General features: G+C 42.7%; 1 protein-coding gene across 7 annotated transcripts in view; it reads right to left on the reverse strand.

Annotated features, from left to right (window-relative positions):
* Positions 1-6,153: 6,153 nt before the first annotated feature.
* Dip2c (disco interacting protein 2 homolog C) overlaps positions 6,154-20,466 on the reverse strand; it is a 395,546-nt gene continuing 381,233 nt past the window's right edge. For 6 of the 7 annotated variants that reach the window (XM_076939382.1, XM_034510935.3, XM_076939383.1 and 3 more), the window contains 4 exons: positions 18,947-19,021; positions 15,932-16,106; positions 12,839-12,962; positions 6,154-9,275 (listed from right to left, as the gene is read on the reverse strand). In XM_076939382.1, coding sequence (XP_076795497.1) covers positions 9,023-9,275; positions 12,839-12,962; positions 15,932-16,106; positions 18,947-19,021 — 627 coding nt within the window. In that variant the 3' untranslated portion in view covers positions 6,154-9,022. Of the gene's footprint in view, positions 9,276-12,838; positions 12,963-15,931; positions 16,107-16,129; positions 18,677-18,946; positions 19,022-20,466 lie in introns of those variants that run through there. The other variant, XM_076939384.1, reaches the window with a different exon arrangement.

The following is a 20,466-nucleotide window of genomic DNA, read 5'->3' on the forward strand; positions in this document are numbered from 1 at the left end:
GGGGATGGATAGGAGAGCAGGCCAGAGGGCCAGGAGAATGAATGGAAATAAGCAACCTCAGGGAGGGGGGAGCCAGGGAGGAGCCTCTAGAAAGTTCCAGAGCCCCAGGAGGTGAGAGACTCTCAGGACTCAGTGGGGGTGACCTTAGCCAAAATACTCAATACTGGGGAAAGGGAGCTTGAAGAGTTCACCTCCAGTAGATAGACAGGGCCTCAAGTGGAGGGACTGGGTTACTAATGCACAGTCAAAATTTCTGACACATAGTTGTTCCTATCTAAAAGAACTGCAGAGACAAAAATGGAGAAGAGGCTAAAAGAAAGGCAGTCCAATGACCGGCTGTAAGGAGCAGGCCCTTAACAGGACTGACTCCGTATTATAATAGGAAAGAAAACAAGTTTGAAGTGAAGTTGTTTTGAAGTGCTGTGATAACCAGAAGTTGTTTTGAAACCTTATGAATCAAAATATTTGTGCACAAAACCAAATTATTTTCAATAAGTGTGATAACCAGCTGTAATGGGGCAAGAGCCCAGGGATAACCAGACGAGAATGGCTATTGGCCATGAACATCAGCAGTGACGTCAAATCGGGCATAAAAAGAGGAGCCCAGCCAGAGTACAACATCACACACTGGTAGCCATGACTGCCTAACATGATCCCCCCCAACAGGCCTCCTCATTGAAATTCTATGACAACAGAGAGACCGACAGCATCGACCACGCCCCCTGCTTCATGGTCAAGCACCCTTCGAAGTCAAAATAGCTGGAAGCCGCAGCCAGCGACCACCTTCCTAGACTCCCGGACCTGAACCTGAAACCATCATAAGGATTCAGGTCGTATAACCCATGAATGAATGATGTACTTGTTGTTATGCTTATTTCTTTGATAATTAGCAATTTATTATTTGTGTTGGATAGAGATGGTACGTGGGATGAATAAAAAATGTGGCAATACCTTGTTGTGGCAATAGCTTTAGCATTGGTGATAATATATTGTTTGCTGTGCATCATTAAAGAGCAATTGAATGTTAAACCCTCCATCTCTGGATACTCTCTTCCCAAGGTCAATCCAGATCTGTCGCTCCTCTTCCCCTCGAGGATACTACAACCCTGCCCGACTTGCTCAAGACACCGGCCCAACTCGGGATCCATCTCATTGGGGGGGGGGGGGGGCACCAAGGCCTGACTATGCTATGATGTGCTTACAGAGAGGAGCCTAACATGGCTGTCTTCTGAGAGGCCCTACCAGCAGCTGACTGAGACAGATGCAGATACTTATACCCAACCATTGGACTGAAGTTGGGGACCTCCATGGCTGAACTAGAGGAAGGATGGAAGAAGCTGAAGGGGAGGGCGACCCCATCGGAAGACCAGCAGTCTCAACTAACCCAGATCCCTGGGAGCTCACAGACACTGAGCCACCAATCAGGCAGCAGACAAAAGTATGTATATATAATCAGAGCTCTCTGCCTGGTGTGGCCTCAGTGGGAGAAGATGAACTTAATCCTTGAGAGACTTGAGACCCCAGGGAAGGGTGGAGGGAACACCCTCCTGGAGGCAAAGAGGAGGAGAAATGGGATGAGGCACTGGGGGGTCCTGGGGGGCAATGACTAGAATGTAAATAAATAAAATAATTAAAAATAAATAAATATAAGTAAAAGTAGGATGTTCAAAATTGCAGGCTGCCTAAAAAAACAAGGACTATGAAGCACCCAGACAATATCATACCATTTCCGTTTGTCGTGATTCCAGAGCAACAGTACATGTGTGCTCAGCCAGTGATCTACCAAGATAAGCCATAAAGAAACCACGATGGTGTGAAGTGGTGCAGGCTGCATTGCTGGGTTAGGGGGAGGGATGGTAAGGATCTTGTTCCATAGTTAGTTTGTACTCACCAACACTGGTAAGACACATCAGAGGTAATATAAATGGTTAACCTAAACAAAACCATCTCAGTGACTGCTTCAGAAATGCCACATTTGAACAAATTTGAGCCATAAATGACTCAATTCCCATTTAAAAATGTATTCTTTGTACTGAAGAGAAACTTTGGAACACTTGCCCCCCCCCCATGGGAGAGGCTAATTAACATTCTTCTGTCAGAGGACACTTGGTGGATTAACAGTCAGAGGAAGAAGGGAGAGGCTGATTAACATTCCTCAGACCTCATAGAAGGGGAACCACCTGCAGGTGGGGAAGGCCCTTGTCACCTACAGACAAGGGAGGTCTTTGCCTCATCCCCTAAAGACCAGTTTAAAAAGTCACTGTTCTGCCAATCACATTGTGCCTAATGGCTGCTACCCCTAGAGACTGTATAAATGTCCGCTGAACAAGCTGTGTGGGGCCGCCTCTCCTTTTGGGATGCAGGATGGCCCCGCATGCTGGAACATTAAAAATTCCTCTTGCATTTTGAAGCAATCTCTCTCATCTCCGAATGGTTCACTCAGGGGGTCTCTGGTAAAGTAAGGCTCTGCTCGCTAGAGTCTTACAGTACAAAATGATCTGCCTTTCCCCTAATAGCCCACGTGTAAATGTTGAGCTATTGACCAACAAGTAATGGAGATACATTTCTGTTACCCTCTTCTTCAAATGTATCATTTCTACCTAAGCGGTCTCTACACATACATACCGATAATGGTTTGTTTGCTCCAAGTTAACCTTTGATCCAGATGCAAGATTTAGTGGCCTTGGTGTTTGTGAACCTTCACAGAGGAGATCCTAAGGAGAAAACCAACACCATGAATATGAGACAAGACTGACCACAGGGGTGACACTAAACTCTGAATTGATGGGCCATCTTGTTCCCCTCCCTATATAACTTGTTGGTTGAAGACAACTTGAAAGATGGATCCTTTAGGTGATAATCAGTATCCGTAGATTGTCAAGCATTCTGAAGTCATGTGCTCTTTGAACCCCACCTTCACCTCTAGTGAGGGACTTTTAAGACACAGTAAGGATTCTTTCTGTGTTATCCAACTGCCCTATGGTTTTTATTGACAAAATGTCAAGGAGCCATTGAAACAGAGAATAGAGGCTGAGAATTTGTGTCTTTTTGGACAACCTGGAAAACCAGAGGGGCTGCTTCCAGATCTCTCTGCCACATCTAAGGAACTCTTTTTTTGTAGAAAGCCATACTTAAGTCATCATTTACAAAACAGAACAAGCCTTTTGGATGCTAATGCCCAGATGTTTGATTCGAACTTTAGATGGGTCAGATGGAAGGTTTAATTATCTACATTGCAGAGGATCACAGGAGCCTTTCAAATTGCTTTTCAACAGCCCCCAGAAGACAGAGCACTTCTAAACTATGGTGTCAGAAAAGAAAGCTGACAATTTTGGGAATCTCTTATTTTCTGGGAAACTTGAGGTCTGGGTTATTATCCTTTCTATGATACACTTTTGCACTTCTAAATGAAGAAACAAGGGCTATCTGCAGCCAAAAATGACCTAGTGCTGCTTGTCTCTACCAATCAGGAGATTCCCACCAACTCCCCCCAGGACCACCGTTCATTCACTTGTACACCTAAGCTTAGACAGGTCCCACACCGTTCTCGGGGGTCCTTCAAGTGTACTGCTAGTGAGCTAGCAGCTTCATACTTACATTTGATTAGATGAATTCGGAGAATCCTGCACGTTGTGGGGAAAGAGGACAGATCTTCCCCAGAAAGTAATCTGTTTCCTGTTGTAGAAATGAATACACTTTGAGGCTGGACAGGACTGGAAACAGACAAACCGAAACTTCCCTCATTGCCCACGGCCTGGTCTCGAGTCAGGGATGCTTCATCCAACATCCTCAGCAATAGTCAGTATGTGTGGGGAGTGGAGTTTTAGTGTGTGTTGACTGACATCCAAAAGAGACAGAGCTTGAATTAAACATTTTGATTCCTTCTTCCTTTCTGTTCATACTTTATCATTCCATGGGTCATTTGATGACTCCTCCTGGGAGATAGCTAACACACAGCAGACATGGAAGCAAAAGGACCTCTCTCTCCCATCTGAGCCGTGGAGCCAGGTGACCTGGGGTATGTTATCTCTATGGCTCTTCATTCTTAGACTGCCTCTAGGATAAACCTTGGTGAAACAGGCACCATCTCACCAAGTTCACACAAGGTGTCCACCATTAAGCCTAACTCCTATATATATTTCTACTGTTTCTACTTGGAAAGCCAGAACTCAGTGAAAATGAGCTAGCCATTGTCTGGCAGAGGTTAGATACGAGGTCAGTTAGTTTTATTTCAAGGAAAGGAGCCAAGATGGAGTATACTATGGGAAACAAAGTCAAGATACGACACAAGTCTTCAATACAGCCAGGTGACTTGGCCTTGTCCATCATGGAAAGACATCATTATAGTAAAATAACAACCCACACAAACATTGGTGCCACATCAAAATATTTGCTGAGGGAAACAAAAATATTGGTTGTATGTTGCTTGGTTTGTTCACATAATCAACTGGAAAGATCAAAAAGCCAGTGAGTCAGCCACTGAGTGGATCTATCATCCTTGATGTGGATGCACATTTGTCCCAGGGACATGAGAACATGACATCTCCAGAGGTTTTAATAATGTAAAAATAACCCATAAAGGACTATGGAACATGTCATAAAGGATCCCATCAAGACATTCTAGCATAAGATAGAAAACAGTATTAATGAGGGGAAGGATCAGGTCTACCTACAGATGAAGCAAGTTACAGTGGCTATCAAACCCACGTAGAGGCTGAGGGGTGCCGCTTTCATCCCAGAACTTCTACAGAATTTTACCCATAGTTTCCATGTAGGTGGACATACCTTTGGATCTCAGCATACTGAGATAGCACAGGGGATTCCTAGGACAGAACAACTGATCAGTAACTGCAGTGCTACAGAACATGCCTTAGGACTGTAACGTTGTCCTAGAGGGCACAGAGTGTGCAGACCACCACACTAAAAGATGCTACATGTGCACACATCCATGCATACACAAGAGCATAGGCTGGATCTGAAGTGGCCTCCATAGGCACAGTTCTCACTTACCTGGTATCTACTTGACCAGTTATCAGGGTTTCCATCTGAGAAAGCCGAGTCTCTGTAAACGCATCTTTTTTATTGAGATTGTTTCTCAATACTGCCAGATAAGTCTTACACCTTTTGCATAAAGCAGCATGAGCATCTGCATCTCAGATGTAACCAGGCAAGTAGAACTCTAACACAAAGGCTTTAAGTTAACCTGGTGCTCTGTACAGATGCACATCGGTTCTAGTCCTGTGAACTAGCTCTGACTTCTGTGTGGAGACCAGCCATTAAACTCAGCTATCACTCTTCAGGAGATAACCATCTTGATATGTGCATGCAGAGTTAATGTTCTCAAAGGTTGGGCAAACAGGTGAGCCCCAGGAGTCCTGCTTCTGCTTCCCAGTGCTTGGCTTAGAAGCCCATGTTTTTATACCCATCTTTAACATTCTTGTTTCCATGCATGATGTGTATAGGGGGTGTAGAATGGTGTGCCTGTGGAGGTTAGAGAACATTGTGGAGTTCTCTCCTGCTACTTACATTTGAGTTCCAGGGATCAAACTCAGGTTGTCAGGCTGTGTGGCAACTGCTTGACCAGCTAATCAATCTCCCTAGGCTCATGATGACCTTTTGATAAGCATCAGGCTAAAGATCAGGTAACTAGTCACGGCTTTTCCAAGACAAAACTGTTAAGACCCCTAGGTCCTTAAGCAAAAGATAGAACTTTTGGTTATTAAATGAACAATGACAGTTTGAATTGGAAAGAATAGGCAGCCAATGGCCTGTCCAGATATGCAAAGTTCCCTGTGACACAGCAAAAAGAAGGGTTCACACGCAGGACACTGCTTAGTCTCTGTTCCAAACAGTTACCAATAATCTGTACACTTGCAGCGAAATGTGAACAAATATATTCATATATATTTAAAAGAATAAAAAAAAACACATTTCACAAAACATTTGTTGCCATAGGAACTGATGTTAATTAGAAATGCCTACATCAGGATTTACAGGTCATTCAAAGCAGGATCATCTGTACTAAGTTAAGCAACAAGTCATGTAAACAGAGTCATCAGATACATGTCCCAGCAGGAGTCACCTCCTTCCCGACATGGAAGTGGTCTGTCTCAGACATTTTTTTTTTCCAGGGTACCAATTAAGAAACTGCTATTTTCAGAGCAACAAAAATAAAAGCTTTTATTTGTTCATTTGAATATAAAACAGGCGTTATCACAGATGTACAAAGCGTACTGGTGGTTGAACATACAAGAAGGTTGCTGTCCTTTGCACATAAAAATTTTGTTTGAAACTGTGATTGGTTGAGTACATGAGTTTTCTCTAACCAGTCACCACACTCTGAAATAACGCTGCTAACATTCAACTGATAAAGGGACCATCCCCTTGGGTAAAGTGTCAAGCAGGGTTAAATATATATAATAAACAAGCACCATGAGGAATCTGCTCCTGTTTGATTAGGTCTGTGTCTCAATGTTCATTGTGTACCCTCTTTTTGTGCAAGTTGATTACACAGTTTTGGCTGACTCCAAAAGCACATGGTCACAAGACAAACATTTTTTTAAAAAACATTCTCATGAATGATTTATCTACAGTACGATTTCTAATACACAACGATCCTTCTTTATTGCTGAAACTGGTGGTACTTAAGTATCTCCTTTCCTTTTTCTTGCACAACTAAGCTTCCAACCCAGTCCACCAACTCTTTCAAACCTAAAGTCTTATGTCACAGATGACAGGCTGCAGAAGAGACCTGCTGGGATCGGCTTTTGCACCTGTGCTGCAGCCTTCGCCCTCCTTGGGTATGAAGTTGATATGGTGAAAAGTTAAGAGTAGGTTTTGAGTGACATCTAAATTCGCTTTGCTTCCTCACATCAGCCAGATGGAAGATTTCCTTCACATTGTTAATAATGTTTACCAATCAGTATCCTATCTGAAATGCTAAACTAAGTTCCCTTTGGGGGGGGGAGGCTGTATGGGGGTGCAAATGCATGTGTCAAGAAAATTCTTTCTGAATGTGGCAGGGATTTTCCCCCTTGGGAAGCTGCAAACTATAGGAATGTGTATTTGAAAGATGCAGAAACATATAGCAATGAGCAAACAATATTTGAAAAATTAAATGATTCATGGAGATGAAGAATGCTTTTACACATGTAAATTTTAAAAGAAATGTGCCACTTAATAACAAACCAATACAAATCAGCCTTGGATCTCAGAAGTCATAGAAAACTCTCTTTTAGCAAAGGGCTTACTGTTGGTGGCTGTAACTAAGGCAAAGACCTTGCCCATAAAGCAATCAAGAACCTCATTTCTGCCTAGCAACAATTTTAGGCTTATCTCACACTGGGAGCCACTGAAGCCATACTGTGGCAATTACATAATAAACATTGTCTTGTATTGCTGATACCTTCTCCTTGGTCAGATGCAGACAAGGATATAGAGGCCAAGCTGTGCGCATGAAAATACAGGCACACATCACCAGGGATCAGTTCCCCAACACCTAGCACAAGAATAAAGCTGGCAGAACTCCTGGCTGTTTTAAGTCCCTGGAATAGTGGCTACTCAGGGCCAAGCTAGGAAGTACCCAAGATTAGAGGATCAGAGTTGGCTGGGTCTACACAGTCAAGAAGACATCACATATAGCTAGCTTTTCCCTCAAAGGTGTTCTAGACATTTATCTGCTCGCGTTGGCCACTGGAAGGGATAAATTAGTGACACCTGGTGCAAATGACCACACGGTGTCATTCTTTTCATATCAAGGGACAACAACAAAAATTATAAAAAGTGACACAAAAATGCTAAAATAAAATTGACATTATGCAACAAATTCTTGCAGCTGAGAAAACAGTGCTGTTTGCCAACCTGGAGCCCCTCAATGTCACTGGCACATGCTGGCACGAAAGCATTCACTGTCGTCCTCACAGCAAAGGAAAAAATAGTGCATGTTAGCATTAGATCTCTTCACCGTCCCAGAGACGGTGGTGACTCCACTTGCTGGTCTCTGGTCTAAGACAGGGTTCCTGGCGATCTGTGATTGCTCGAAAACGGCCAAGTGTGTGTGAATACAGCGGAGGGCGCACCATGCAAGTGACAAGTTCTGCATTTAAACTTTAAATCTCCTTTGTTCATTAGTGAATTTATATTTCATATATATATATTTGTTGTGATACTATCCACGCAAGATAATACAACACTTTTTTATATTAGCAAACATTACAAGACTTTAATATTCTTGAATGTTTCTCTTTTATACTTCTAAAGAGATCAAAATAAATTAAACATTTTGTACATAATTACATATCGAGGAAGTTAACTTATTTTTATCTTTTTAGTTTAGTACAAAGATATCTGCAAGATAGTTGCCGAAATACCTTATTTATAATCGTTTCTCATTCTATGTTAACTTCAAAGGCCATAAACTGGCCTCTGTTTCTTCAGCATGTCTCTGACAAAGAAAGCTGCTAAAATCTAATTGGAAGGTGCTATCTGGAAGGTTCTCGTACCTCAGTAAACTCTCCTAGAAGGGCGAGATCTAGGGATGGCTTAAATTAGTAACAGATCCATGTCAGTAAGATTCCATGACACATTAAAACAGAAAAAAAAAAAAAACAATTCTTTGTCACACTACATAAATTGTTTAAAAGAACCCATTTGAAGGGTAGAATATTCTTTTTAATCGCTATTTCGGCTTAACAAAATACCACATTTACGAAGAGAGCACTTCTTATCCAATAATTAAAAAAAAAAAAAAAGGAAGGAAAGAAAGTTCTTAAAATGATCTTTTCCATCAAACTGAAGGCAGTGATCCAAAGTCCTTCTGAGCGAAATCCAGCATAAATTCACATTTCATCTCCATGCCAGGGTGATTGCTCTTAGAAGTCCTACCCCAAACCCCACCGCATCAGGCTCCTCCTTTGAGTGTGGCCCGAGTGTCTGCATGTCTCTGTGGACACTGAGAAAAAGAAAGAAAGAAAGAAAAACGGTCATGTCCGTAGAGAAGTCTGTGGAAGCCAAAGTGATGAGACTACATGTTATAGGCCACATAGATGGGGTCCAGCTGGTCTGCCAAGAACCCGTCTCGCAGGTGCATCCGCTGTTTCTCTCCCCGGGAGTTGATGGGGATGACACCGATGTCCACCACGACCACTACTCCTACAATCAGGTAATGCTCTTCCAGGACCACATTGGTTACCAAGGGAACCAAGTCCAAGGCTTCCTGCTCTGACCCATCAAGTTCAACCACAACCACTAACAGGTTTGTCCAGGTAAAGACAGCACTAGAAAACAGAGAAGAAAACCACCATTACTGGGGAGTCTTTTACATAATGATAATACTTCATCTCTATTCAGATCTGCCTAAGAGATCCCACCCATCTCCTCAGACTGGTACATCTGTCTGAGCTGGGTCAGCAACAACATACCTTTTCAGATTTTCTCCTTGCCTTCTCTCATGGTGGCTCCTGAGGGGAATACATGATGTTTTCTGGATTCTGCTTCATGGCACTTCTGCCCCGATTCTAGTTCTGCTACTTTACAGCCTGGGATGGGGTTCCCCCACCATTTTCATCAGCCTTTTAAAGCAGCCTATCACCAGCTCTTTCAGGCTCCCAGCTCTGCTGCTGCAGGAGTTTGAGTGGCAGCAGGAAGTACTCTCAGCCAATACCTCCCACTTTCTGGTCCTTGGTCTGAAGCTCAATATGGAACCTGGTTAATGTGTGTGAGTAGGGTGATACCAGCAGAGGCTATACAAGTGCTAGAATATTCTGGGTTGTTCTGATGTAACTGCCATTGCCAGACTAGAGATGTGCCTGGACTGGCTCCAGGGGATAAGACACATGGAGGGCAGAGCTATTGAGTCTATCTCCAGTCAAACAGCATGACAAGCTGACACATGGGCATGATTAGCAGTTCTGTCTCCAAGTACTGAGTTTGGAGACAACAGTAAAACAGCAGCAACTAATTCATACAGCAAGTGTTTATTTGGTGGAAAGCCTCCTGAGTACTTACTCTAGCTAATTGCTGGAAACATAAACCCAGTGCTTTACCATTGTAAACTCTATTAACCTTGTGACATTGGCTTTTAGGACTGATTAAAGATCCTGATATTCACAAGCTCTGGCAGACAGATCTGCTTGGATATAGAAACCAGAGTGCTGAAAGGTAGAAGGAACTGTATGGATAAACCAGAAAGTTCCTGGTAAGAAGGGGAAACATGAAGGGCACCAAATTCAGAACCAATCCCATCAGCTCTCCCCTGCCTGTCTAACAACCTCTATCCTAGCATGGGATGGGATGTGCTTAGACACTATTTTTTCTACAAACATGAGACTAAGTGTATTAGAAAATAATGCAAATTCTATTCAGTATCAATACACATGTATTATGATGAAAGGAAGAATTACAGAGAGCATTAAGCAGGGTGTTGCTTGTGACTCTTGCATCCCTCTGAGAAGTTTTAAAAGTGATTTCTAAGATATGCTGACACTTCATTCCCTTGAAGCCCTGTGACACTGGAATATGGGTTCGCATGGCCTCCATGATACATTGTTGTATCTGTGATATCAGTGATCAAATACATCTCCCAGAAAATTTGGGTCAAATGGTATTATGACATCTGAAGTACATGACACTGTCCTGAAGTACTAGGCACAGCTCAGCCATCCACAGTGTGTGGAATGTGAGATTTGCTGTCATTCCAGGGTTTATCAGAAAGAGTGAGATAAGGATTAGAGACCTTCTAACCATCACAGCTTTCTAAGGGGGCTGTATCAATAAGCAAGTCCCCTGTTAAGAAATGAATTTGGCTGGTGTAGCGGTTTGAATAAAAATGGCCCCCATAAACCCATATGGAATGGCACTATTAAGAGATTTGGCCTTGGTAGAGGATGTGTGTCACTCGAGGGTGGGCTTAGAGGTCTCAAAAGTCAAGCCAGATCTAATGGCTCATTGTTTTTCCTGCTGCCTATGGATCCACATGTAAACCTCTTAGCTACCCCTCCAGTGCCATGTCTGCCTGTGTGCCTCTATGCTTTCTACCGTGACAATAATGGACTAAGACTCTGAACAGTAAGCCCCAATGAAATGGTTTCCTTTATAAGTGTTGCTGTGGTCATAGTATCTCTTCATAGCAATAAAAACCTAAGGCTTGCATTTGGCAATGTGGAGATGGTTTTGTCTTTGACATGGGGTTTCTCAGTGGCAGGCAACTTAGAGAACATGTGGGTTGGTAAGGAAGAGAGAACATCTGTGACTGGACAGTTCCCAGAAGTCCTGGGTCCATCAGAACCAAATCCCCTGATTCATCAATTTCTCCCTCCTGGGCTTCTACAAAACAAATAAATTGGGGGCCCTGTCTGACCACCATATCAAGGAGCCACATAGTAGGTAATCCTAGTAACACTTAGGATAAAATCCCAGAGGGAGGCCCCTCAGCACTCATCTTGAGGGAAATTCATCTAAAGGCAACTAAACTGAGGCTGCAGATAAAATTTATAGCCACACTGGTACAAAATGAGGTCAGCTGGGTCCTGTGTCAAGTATCAAGAGTTTTTTTTTTTTTTTTTTTTTTTACTGTCTTTTGCACTTCTGCCATCCATCCACAGTAAGGAGAAAACTCTGGCAACTGGAGCTTTTGTCCTAGTGATGCTTAGGATACAAACCCAGAGGGAGAACTCAGGGCCTTGGGCATGCCAGACAAGCACTCTGACACAAGCCCTGGAAGCATGTGTTGATAAGGGCCTAGAACAATGTGAAGACAGAACATGTACATGCAAACAGGATCTCAGGTTCTTTGCCAAGAGCTTAACAATCAGAGTCAGGACTGTTACAAAACATCTGTCTAGCATGTACGTTCTAAAGTCTAGCACCACAAAAACAAACAAACAAGTAAATAAATCTACCTGTATTATTCAGGTTCAATAAATGGCAGTATGTCTGAGCCTGTGTTTGGAAACCCTTTAGAAGAATGAACAATCAGAACTAAGGTCTGTACACTACTCAAAGCTATATACCTGCAGGTGCTTCCCTTACAGGTTGTGGCCGAAGACTAAGATTGGTCACATCAGGCTCTCTTGTCAGGAGGGTGTTTAGTGGGTAAACACCTTTTCTGTCATCAAGTGAGTGAACCTACACTGAAAAGCATGGAGTCACTTCATTCTGAAACACAGCATGAAGGTGCTAAGCAAGTCTGTGGCTGCCATGAGCAGAGACTGGTGACTTGCTCTAGCCTCCCTCCTTTTCCCAAACACAGGGAGCACAAGTGAGTTCATGGGTGGAGACCTGCTTGTCATTGGCACTTATACATGCATTGACATGGGCTCAGACTGAAGACAATTCTTACCTCTGGAAGAATAAGAACTAACATCCCACTTTGAGGCCACTGTGTACAGGGCCTTGTGGCTCAGGCTTTGATTTCATTGAAGCATTTACCTGACACACGTATCCAGTAAGCCCAACCAAAACAATGCTGTTACATATTTACTTTTCCCATGGAAGTATATTACCATGTATTAGTGGAAGGCATGTGTGTTTTGTTTGTTGTTTTAATTTGTGAAAACAGAGTACAGAGGGCTAAAATAAACTTTACACCTATATAATTGAAGAAAATAACAACTTGACTTCCTGGAAACACTATTCAGGCAAAAACTCTCTGGCTTCCAGTCACCTGAGATGTCCTAACAGAATAGTTCTTTCCTGTATTGTCCTTAGCCCCGAGGAAGGCTTACCTTGAAGAGACACTCCACCCAGTCCAGTGCCTTGTCTTAGGGCGATTCCTCCACATCCTGTGATCAATAACTAGGCTTCTTACACCAGAACAGACAGTGCCTCCCCATCCTCTTACCATTCTGTGACGCTTTTGTGGGCTCTGATGACGGAAGTCTCTATGTCTATGGGGTGGTACCTCATGCCCCGCAGCTCCATGGCTTCATCCAGTGCCCCCACCACGTAGAGGGCATCATGGCGCTCTGTTGGAGAAGAAACCAAAAAACAGTGAAGACCTTTGCTTTATTCTATTTTCTCCAGAGTGACATAAACAAGGAAAGGAGATCCAGATCTAGGGATGGTTGGCTCCTTTCTCCTGGGGAGTGTCAGCTGCCTCAGGCTTAGACCTTCTTTTTATCCTCCTAGAGGCTGGATGTCTAACCACCAGGTTCTCTGTTAGGTTTTTTTTTTTTTTTCTTCTCTAGTGTGTGTGTGTGTGTGTGTGTGTTATGTGTGTGTGTGTGCATGTGCGCACACATATGTGGAGGCCACAGGTCAATGTCAGGTATTTTCCTCTATCACTCTCCATCATTTTATGAGACATGATCTCCCACTGGACTTGGAGCCCAGAAATTCAGTAAGTCAGCTAGGTTGGCTAGCAAGCCTCCGGGATCCTTCTCAGCATCTCAGTTACTGGTGATAAGGTCATACCTGGCTTTTCTCAGATATTCTGTATGGATATATATTAATTATACAAAATAGTAAGTTGTATTATGATGCTTTCACACAGTTATACAACATGCCTCTCCATCACCCTCCCAAGTCTTTTCACTTTTTATCCTAGCCTGCCTAATTTCTGACTTTGTCCACTGGGAGTAAGTCAATCTTCTTTTGGACCAGCTTCTACCATCAGACAAGATCACATCTCCATCAGTAACCAAGGGACTTAGCAATCAACAATGGAGCTATCACCAGTGGACACTTAAAAGTCTGAGCTTCATGGGGTTGAACTCACAAGTTCCTCAGCTGTTCTCCATCTCCTACCCTGAGGCAGGATCTCTTCCTTAAACACAAGGCTTGCCAAATGTACTAGTTTAGTTAGCACATAAACCTTTCCTAATTTAAGCAGACAAGGAAGACTAGGAGACTTCTATTTACTTGCTTCTCCTAACAATAGAGCTTTGTTTTCTCGCCAGGGTGTTGGTTCATGCTATCATGGGGGGGGGGGGGGGAACAATGAGGTGATGACAGCAACCTCACTCTGCTGCCCAGTTCCCTGGGGCTTAGCTAGGCAGGATTCTACAGGTTTTCCTTGAGGGCTGTAAACTGATATCCTCCTCTTTTACAACTTTGAACTTTACATCCTTGATTGAGCCTGTGACTACCCATCATGAAACTGCCACACTACCATGTTCTATCCCCTAAATGCAAGACTCAGGTTAGCAGGTGTGTTAGGTGATTTAGGAAGCCTCATCATCAAAGTCTAGAATCTCTTCTGTCCAGGATTTTGGTCTTCCCATGACTCTAGAAGTGTATGGTAAAGCAGAGAGGTGAGAAAAGACTATGAAACAATCAGAAATGAATATTCAGGGCAGTTATTTTTTCATGTGTTTGTGGTGTGAGAATAAATGTAAAAATGAAATTTTAGGTCTCAACATGAAAGATTCTTAGGTTCAGAGTTTCAATTTACACTCAAGTGTTAGCTGCCTCTGGGGTGCATCCCAGGGACTTGAACTAACATTTCAAAAGAACAAAGGACCCAAGATAGAGGCAATAAAACACCTGGGTGAACAGTCACTTAAAAGAATGTAAATTGGGAGTGAGATACAGATGTAAATAAGGACGAAGACTGGGAAGGAAACCAAGCTTGGGAATGGATGTTAAAATAAGGTTTTGTAGTTATTAAGAGGTAAAACTGCCTTTATGAGCCTTGTGAATATTGGCATATAAACGACCCCAACTCTGATTCAGGACTCTCTTTTGTCTGTATACAGGAGAGTCCTGGTACACCAGTATCAATAAACCTCATGTTATTACAACGAGACCTGCCTGTGGGTTCTCTGGAGGAGCGCATCCCTTGGTTTTGGATACTTAGAGTCCAACAGTGGGTGCACCTGCTCATGTGTCAACATAGGATATATTCCCTCTGTTGTTTTCTGCTTTGTGAAACAGAGTCTCTCACTGAAACTGAAGCTCACCAATTTGTTTAGGTTAGCTGGCCTGTGAGCTTCAGGAATCCACCTATTTTGCCTTTCTTGTTCTGGGATTACAGATGTGTGTGTGGTTGTACATGGCGTTTTACTTGAGTACTGGAGATCTGAACTCAGGTCTTCCTTCTTGCATAGTCAATACTTTACCAAATGAACTATCTCCCCAGTTATTGGAATACATATTGAAAATTTATTTTTTGTGACATGTGACCCTCAGGTATTGACTCTGCCACTGAGCCATCCCCAAGGCTTGTGAGTATGCTTTGGTGTCTTGGCTTCATGAAATACCCCAAAGTGGTTCTATATGGAGGCACAGGAAGGTAGCAACAGAGTATACTACTGCTAGACACAGGGCTATGTCCTAAGCAATGGGAGCAGGAAGGGCCAGTTGTTGGTCATTAGGGCCCAGAGACTTGGGACTACGCCTTTCCAAATGTCATAGGAGTGGTCCTCGTAGGGACAAGCATACAACCCCTGGAATTTATGAAGGCATTAAGCACACTTCACCATAGGGAGTGTTGAGCTCTTGTTTAGCTTTACCTTTGCAGAAGAAAGACAAAGAAAAATATATGCACAGCTCTGTCTACTACATTTATATCTTACCTGCCTGTGTGTACATGGTCATGTGTACTTGTTGTATAGGGTGTACACATTTATGTATATGTACATGAGTGTGGAAGTCAGAAATTAGCTTCAGATATTTTCCTTGGTTGCTATTCACCTTGTTTGCTGAAAAGGGTCTGTCATAGAATTCAACCTCTGTCCAATCTGTCTAGGTTGTTTGGCTAGATGGACCAGGGAGCTAACTTTTAGTGCTAAGATCATAAGAAGCACATAGGTGAGTACTGGGAATTAAACTTAGGTCTTATGTTTACATGGTAAATACCTAGTCCCTACTTGTCTCTTTCGCTTCAATGTCAGGCACTTTCAGAGCAGTAATGGCAAGCAATGGTGAGGCTCTCAAGCCTCAAGGCCATTTTCAGTGTTGGTCCAATGTGTAGCATCTTTCAGCCTGGACTCACCTCCATTTGCGTCTGTGAGCTCAGTTCTCCGCAGGAAGCCCAGATAGCCTGTTCGTGCCCAGATGGTCTGGGTGTCTCCAAAACTCAACCGGGAGTTGAAATGATCAGACTGGAGAGATTCATCTCCATAAATGGTAAAATAGCCACTGGCATTGTGGGCACTGTGGACCCAGATCTATGGACAGAATGAAACATCATTGTGCATGATCTACTCTGTCCACTCAGCCTGCTCTAGGGAAGAGAAGCTAACTCTCTACTACACAGCAGCTTGCTTTCCACAATGGCTAAGGCTTCCTTGGTTAGGTCTGAATACAAGAAAATGGTGGTTTCGACCAACTGTCTGGGTTGGTGGGGTAGGGATGGGGAGTACAGACACTCACAAAGTTCTCTACAATAAAAGTACTATATAAAAATAGGCTACAGCCATGCAACCAAATAAGCCATTCTGAAATTTCATTAAACAGATTACAGGAAGATTTTAAAAGTGAACAAAGTTGTATGAGTTTCCTTATAGTTTTTCAAATGTGATGGTCATTTCTAAGAGCAACTGGGAAAATGCTCAAAGCTTTAAGGCTGTGCTTTTCCCTTTCACTTGGCTAGATACCTTTTGAAGCAGACTATGATCGAATAACACAAAAGTACAGAGAAGGGGCAAAGTCAACAGAAAGGACAGGCAGATGAATGTGGGGTCTGCAGCAGAACAGTTAGGTAGAGGCTGACACAAGTGCAAAGCAATAGCTGTGGATAAGGTGGATCACATGAAAGGCCCAGGGAAATATGGAGTCAACACAATTCCAAAGACATCTGCACAATGCATGTAGTGATGTTGATACACAGGGCCAGGCCCATGAGGAGGGCTTTCAGGTAATACTGTTTCCAACACAGGCATTCTGAGATTGGATATTTGTTATTTTACTAACACTGAAATATGGCTGAGTACCTTGAAGTGGGAACTTTATCGGTACTGTTTACCATTGTATCCCAAAACTCTAGATTAGTACCTGGATCCTAGCAAACATTTACTAAGCACCTGCTGAAATAATTAAAAAGTACCACACAGATAGAAGGGAACATCAGATGAGGTGGTGACAACTGTTTTCTGTTCTCTAGTATACAATATTTCCTTGCTAAGCAACTGTGACAGATTATGTTGGCTGTCAACTTGGGATAATCTAGAATTATGTTGGAGATAAGTCTCTGGGCACATCTGTGAGGGATTTCCTTGATTAGGTTAACTGAGGTGGGAAGAACCACCTGAATGTGGGTAGTTCCACTCTTTAGACTTTATTCTAGACTACAAAAAGAAAAAAAAGAAAAAGCTAGCTGAACACTATTGTTCCCACTCCACTTATGACTGTAGATGCAATGTGACCAACAGCCTTGAGCTCCTGACATCATGATGCCCCCTGCCATGATGGACTGTACCCTAGGACCATAAGCCAAAATAAACTCTTCCTTATTTTGTTCTTGTCACAGCAACAAGACAAGTTAACTAATACAATGTCATATAATTCAGTCTTAAAATACATACAATGTCATATAATTCAGTCTTAAAAGGGGAACTGGAAGCTTGCTATTCCTAACAACAGGAAATAGAAGTCAGGGCAAGGCACATACCACCTAATCTCTTCTGTGGACTCTGAAAGGTTGTGCTCTTAGAAAGCAGAGAGATAAGCTTTCCCTGGTGCCTGAGGGTGGGGAGGGGATGGGGGAAATGTTGGCTGAAGGCCATTAGTCTTCATTTAGATGATGAAGGACTTCTGGGAGAAGAGATTGTGCTCTTTTGGCTTGAAATTTGGCAAAAGAACTTAAATTTTCTCACCATACACAGAAAAGGTAATTTTATGAGGCGATAGGTGTATTGATTTCCTTGAATGTAAGTCATTTTACAATGCATAAAACTACTAGTACATCAAAAATATTATGTGTACACCTTGACTCATGTACTTTGCCAATTATAGTTCAATCAAGTTGGAGTAAAATATATATATATATTACCTAAAATATATATATATTTACCTGAGAGGGGACAGAATTTTGATTGTAAGTAACACCTGATTAACCTAGTTCATATCATTTTATATAATCACAAGATTTAAACAAGGGTCATAAAATAGCCAGACAAAAAAGGGATGTGGAGAGTAAGTAGAAGTGGTTAGGACTTGATCATGAGTCCTGTGTCTACCTACATGCTCTGTGGGAAATGCTCCTGGGTAGGCTGATACTGTTCTACTGCTGGTGACATGTAGGGTAGAGAATGCAGATATGATCACATAAAGGTATCCTAGGCTGGACAGCCAAGGCATAGGCAGAATAACTGGAGGGAAAGGTGAGACTTGGGCTGTGTCATTCCCTCTACCTTCTGAGAGAAATCTTATCAGTGGAAAGAACAAGAGAAAGAACAAGGTGTAACACTTGACCTCACCAAATGGGTGGCATCAGGATTCTGCTGATGTCAATGCTGAAAAACTTAGGCTTGGAAACATGATGAGCTACTTCCCTCCAGTTATACCTTACCAACAACATGAGGGAACCAAATAACAGGGAACCCATTGGGAAGGATGTCATCACCAGTAACATAAAGCACCACTCTTTGTTCTTGGGTCTGAAATACACATCTCATCACCACTTTGAAAATCTTAGGCTTTTGAGTTTCATGGCCATTGTGCTAGGTGGAGCTCTGTTCACTCTGTAGGTTTCAATAATTTCCTTATGAGTTCCTACAGGAGAACTCCTGATGAGTTCCTAGAAACAGAGAAGGCTCATGAGAACACTCTCCAGAGTGAACCTGCAGAGATCAGACTTGCTGTGCTGTTGGAATTCTCTGATGAGCATGTCTTCTGTGTCCTTTGGGGTATGTCACTCTATAATATTGAGCTTTAAAACACAACTCTAGCTCCTCCCTGGACACCATGACTTGCCTCATGTGAGCAGCATGAGCTGTGGATAATAGTAGGTGCCAAAGCAAAAACAGGCTCAGAGGACACATCTCCCAGAAGGCTCTATGTGACTCACCTCTCCAAGGTGGGAGTCCCCCAGTGGGCCCTTTGTTTCTGGGTTGGCAATAATGATCCGGACCCCAGGAAGTATCTGAGAAAAAAAGAGGAGACAATTTCTGATTGTGGCTTAAAAGACAGGCAGGCAGGCATCCAACACTCTCCCCCTTGGCAATCTTGCCTCAATGCCAAGTGGCCATTTCCTTTCCAAAGTCCATTTGAAGAGCATCATGGCATGAAGTTAAGTGTGTGCCATTACCAAAGAGTGTTCTTGCTACCAGTGCTCTATAAATCTACAATCTAGGGCAGAGGGACTTTAAAATTCAGAAATCTGGTTGTCAATCATATCTCAAAACCAAAAAATGTCCAGATCTGACCATTTAAAAGGGAATTCTGAAACAAAACCCATATTGAATGATGCAACATTTCACACAGTTTGATGTGTAAAATAGGAATTTGCCTACACTGATTTAACAGCATGGCATATAGAAACTAAGGAAGGAGGCAGGGCCAGAATCAACCTGAACTTGAGGAATTGCAGAGGAAGTTTGCAGGGATGTGTGTGGACTAAATGGAACCAATCTCCAGATGATTCGTGGCAAATGATTCAATAGAGGATGTTTTTGTGGTTGGTAGAAGTAAAAGTGGGTTTTGATAGGAACACCTGTCCTGCTATTTTCTCTTCTCCACTATATTTGCATGTTTATGTCCTACAGGACCCATTCCTATGGGTGGAATCACTTATATGTAGACACTGATATTAAGTCCTTCCTACCCATGTACATTGAACCTAGCAATACTGTATCACATTGCAAAGAGCTCAAAGATCCACTCTAAAATCTCAAGTTTTCTGAACTGAGGCAGGTCTTATTTAACATTCAATAGTCAAGCTAAGGCAAGACACTCTTTGGTAGAAACTCATGTCATCTTAGAGCAGTCAGATTGCACCTGAAGGGTGATGCCCTGGTGTCTGTACCTAACAGGCCCTGCAACTGTGTTGGGGTGGTGTTTATTACCTTCCTACCCCAAGAACCACTTCATTAAGGGATAGGACTTATGGTTATGGACATAACAGATTCCAAAAGGCCTATACAACAATGCTCTTTTATAAGTGTCTCCAGGGCCTGAGGAGATGACTCAGTGAGTATGAATGTTAGCCCTGCAAGCATAAGGTCATGAGTTTAAATCCCCAGCACCCACACAAAAAGCTATGCATGGTTGTGCATACCTGAGACCCCAGCCTTGGGGAAGAGAGACAGGTGGATCCTAACAGCTCTCTGCTTAATCAACCTAGTCAAAAATGTGGTGGATTCTACTTAAGTGAAGACCCTGTCTAAAAGCAATATACAGAGAGTGAAAGACAAAGGAAGGAACCCAACCCCATATCCTGCTCTGGCTGGTGTGTGTGTGTTTGTGTGTGTGTGCGGGGGGGGGGGGGAATATGAATTTGGGCATGCATACCACATATATATTCACAAATAAAATAAACTTAGAAATAGAACTACATCAAATGGAGAATGAATGGTCATTTGGGTCAAA

The sequence above is a fragment of the Arvicanthis niloticus genome, chromosome 8 (assembly GCF_011762505.2).
Source record: "Arvicanthis niloticus isolate mArvNil1 chromosome 8, mArvNil1.pat.X, whole genome shotgun sequence".
Taxonomy (NCBI): Eukaryota; Metazoa; Chordata; class Mammalia; order Rodentia; family Muridae; genus Arvicanthis; species Arvicanthis niloticus.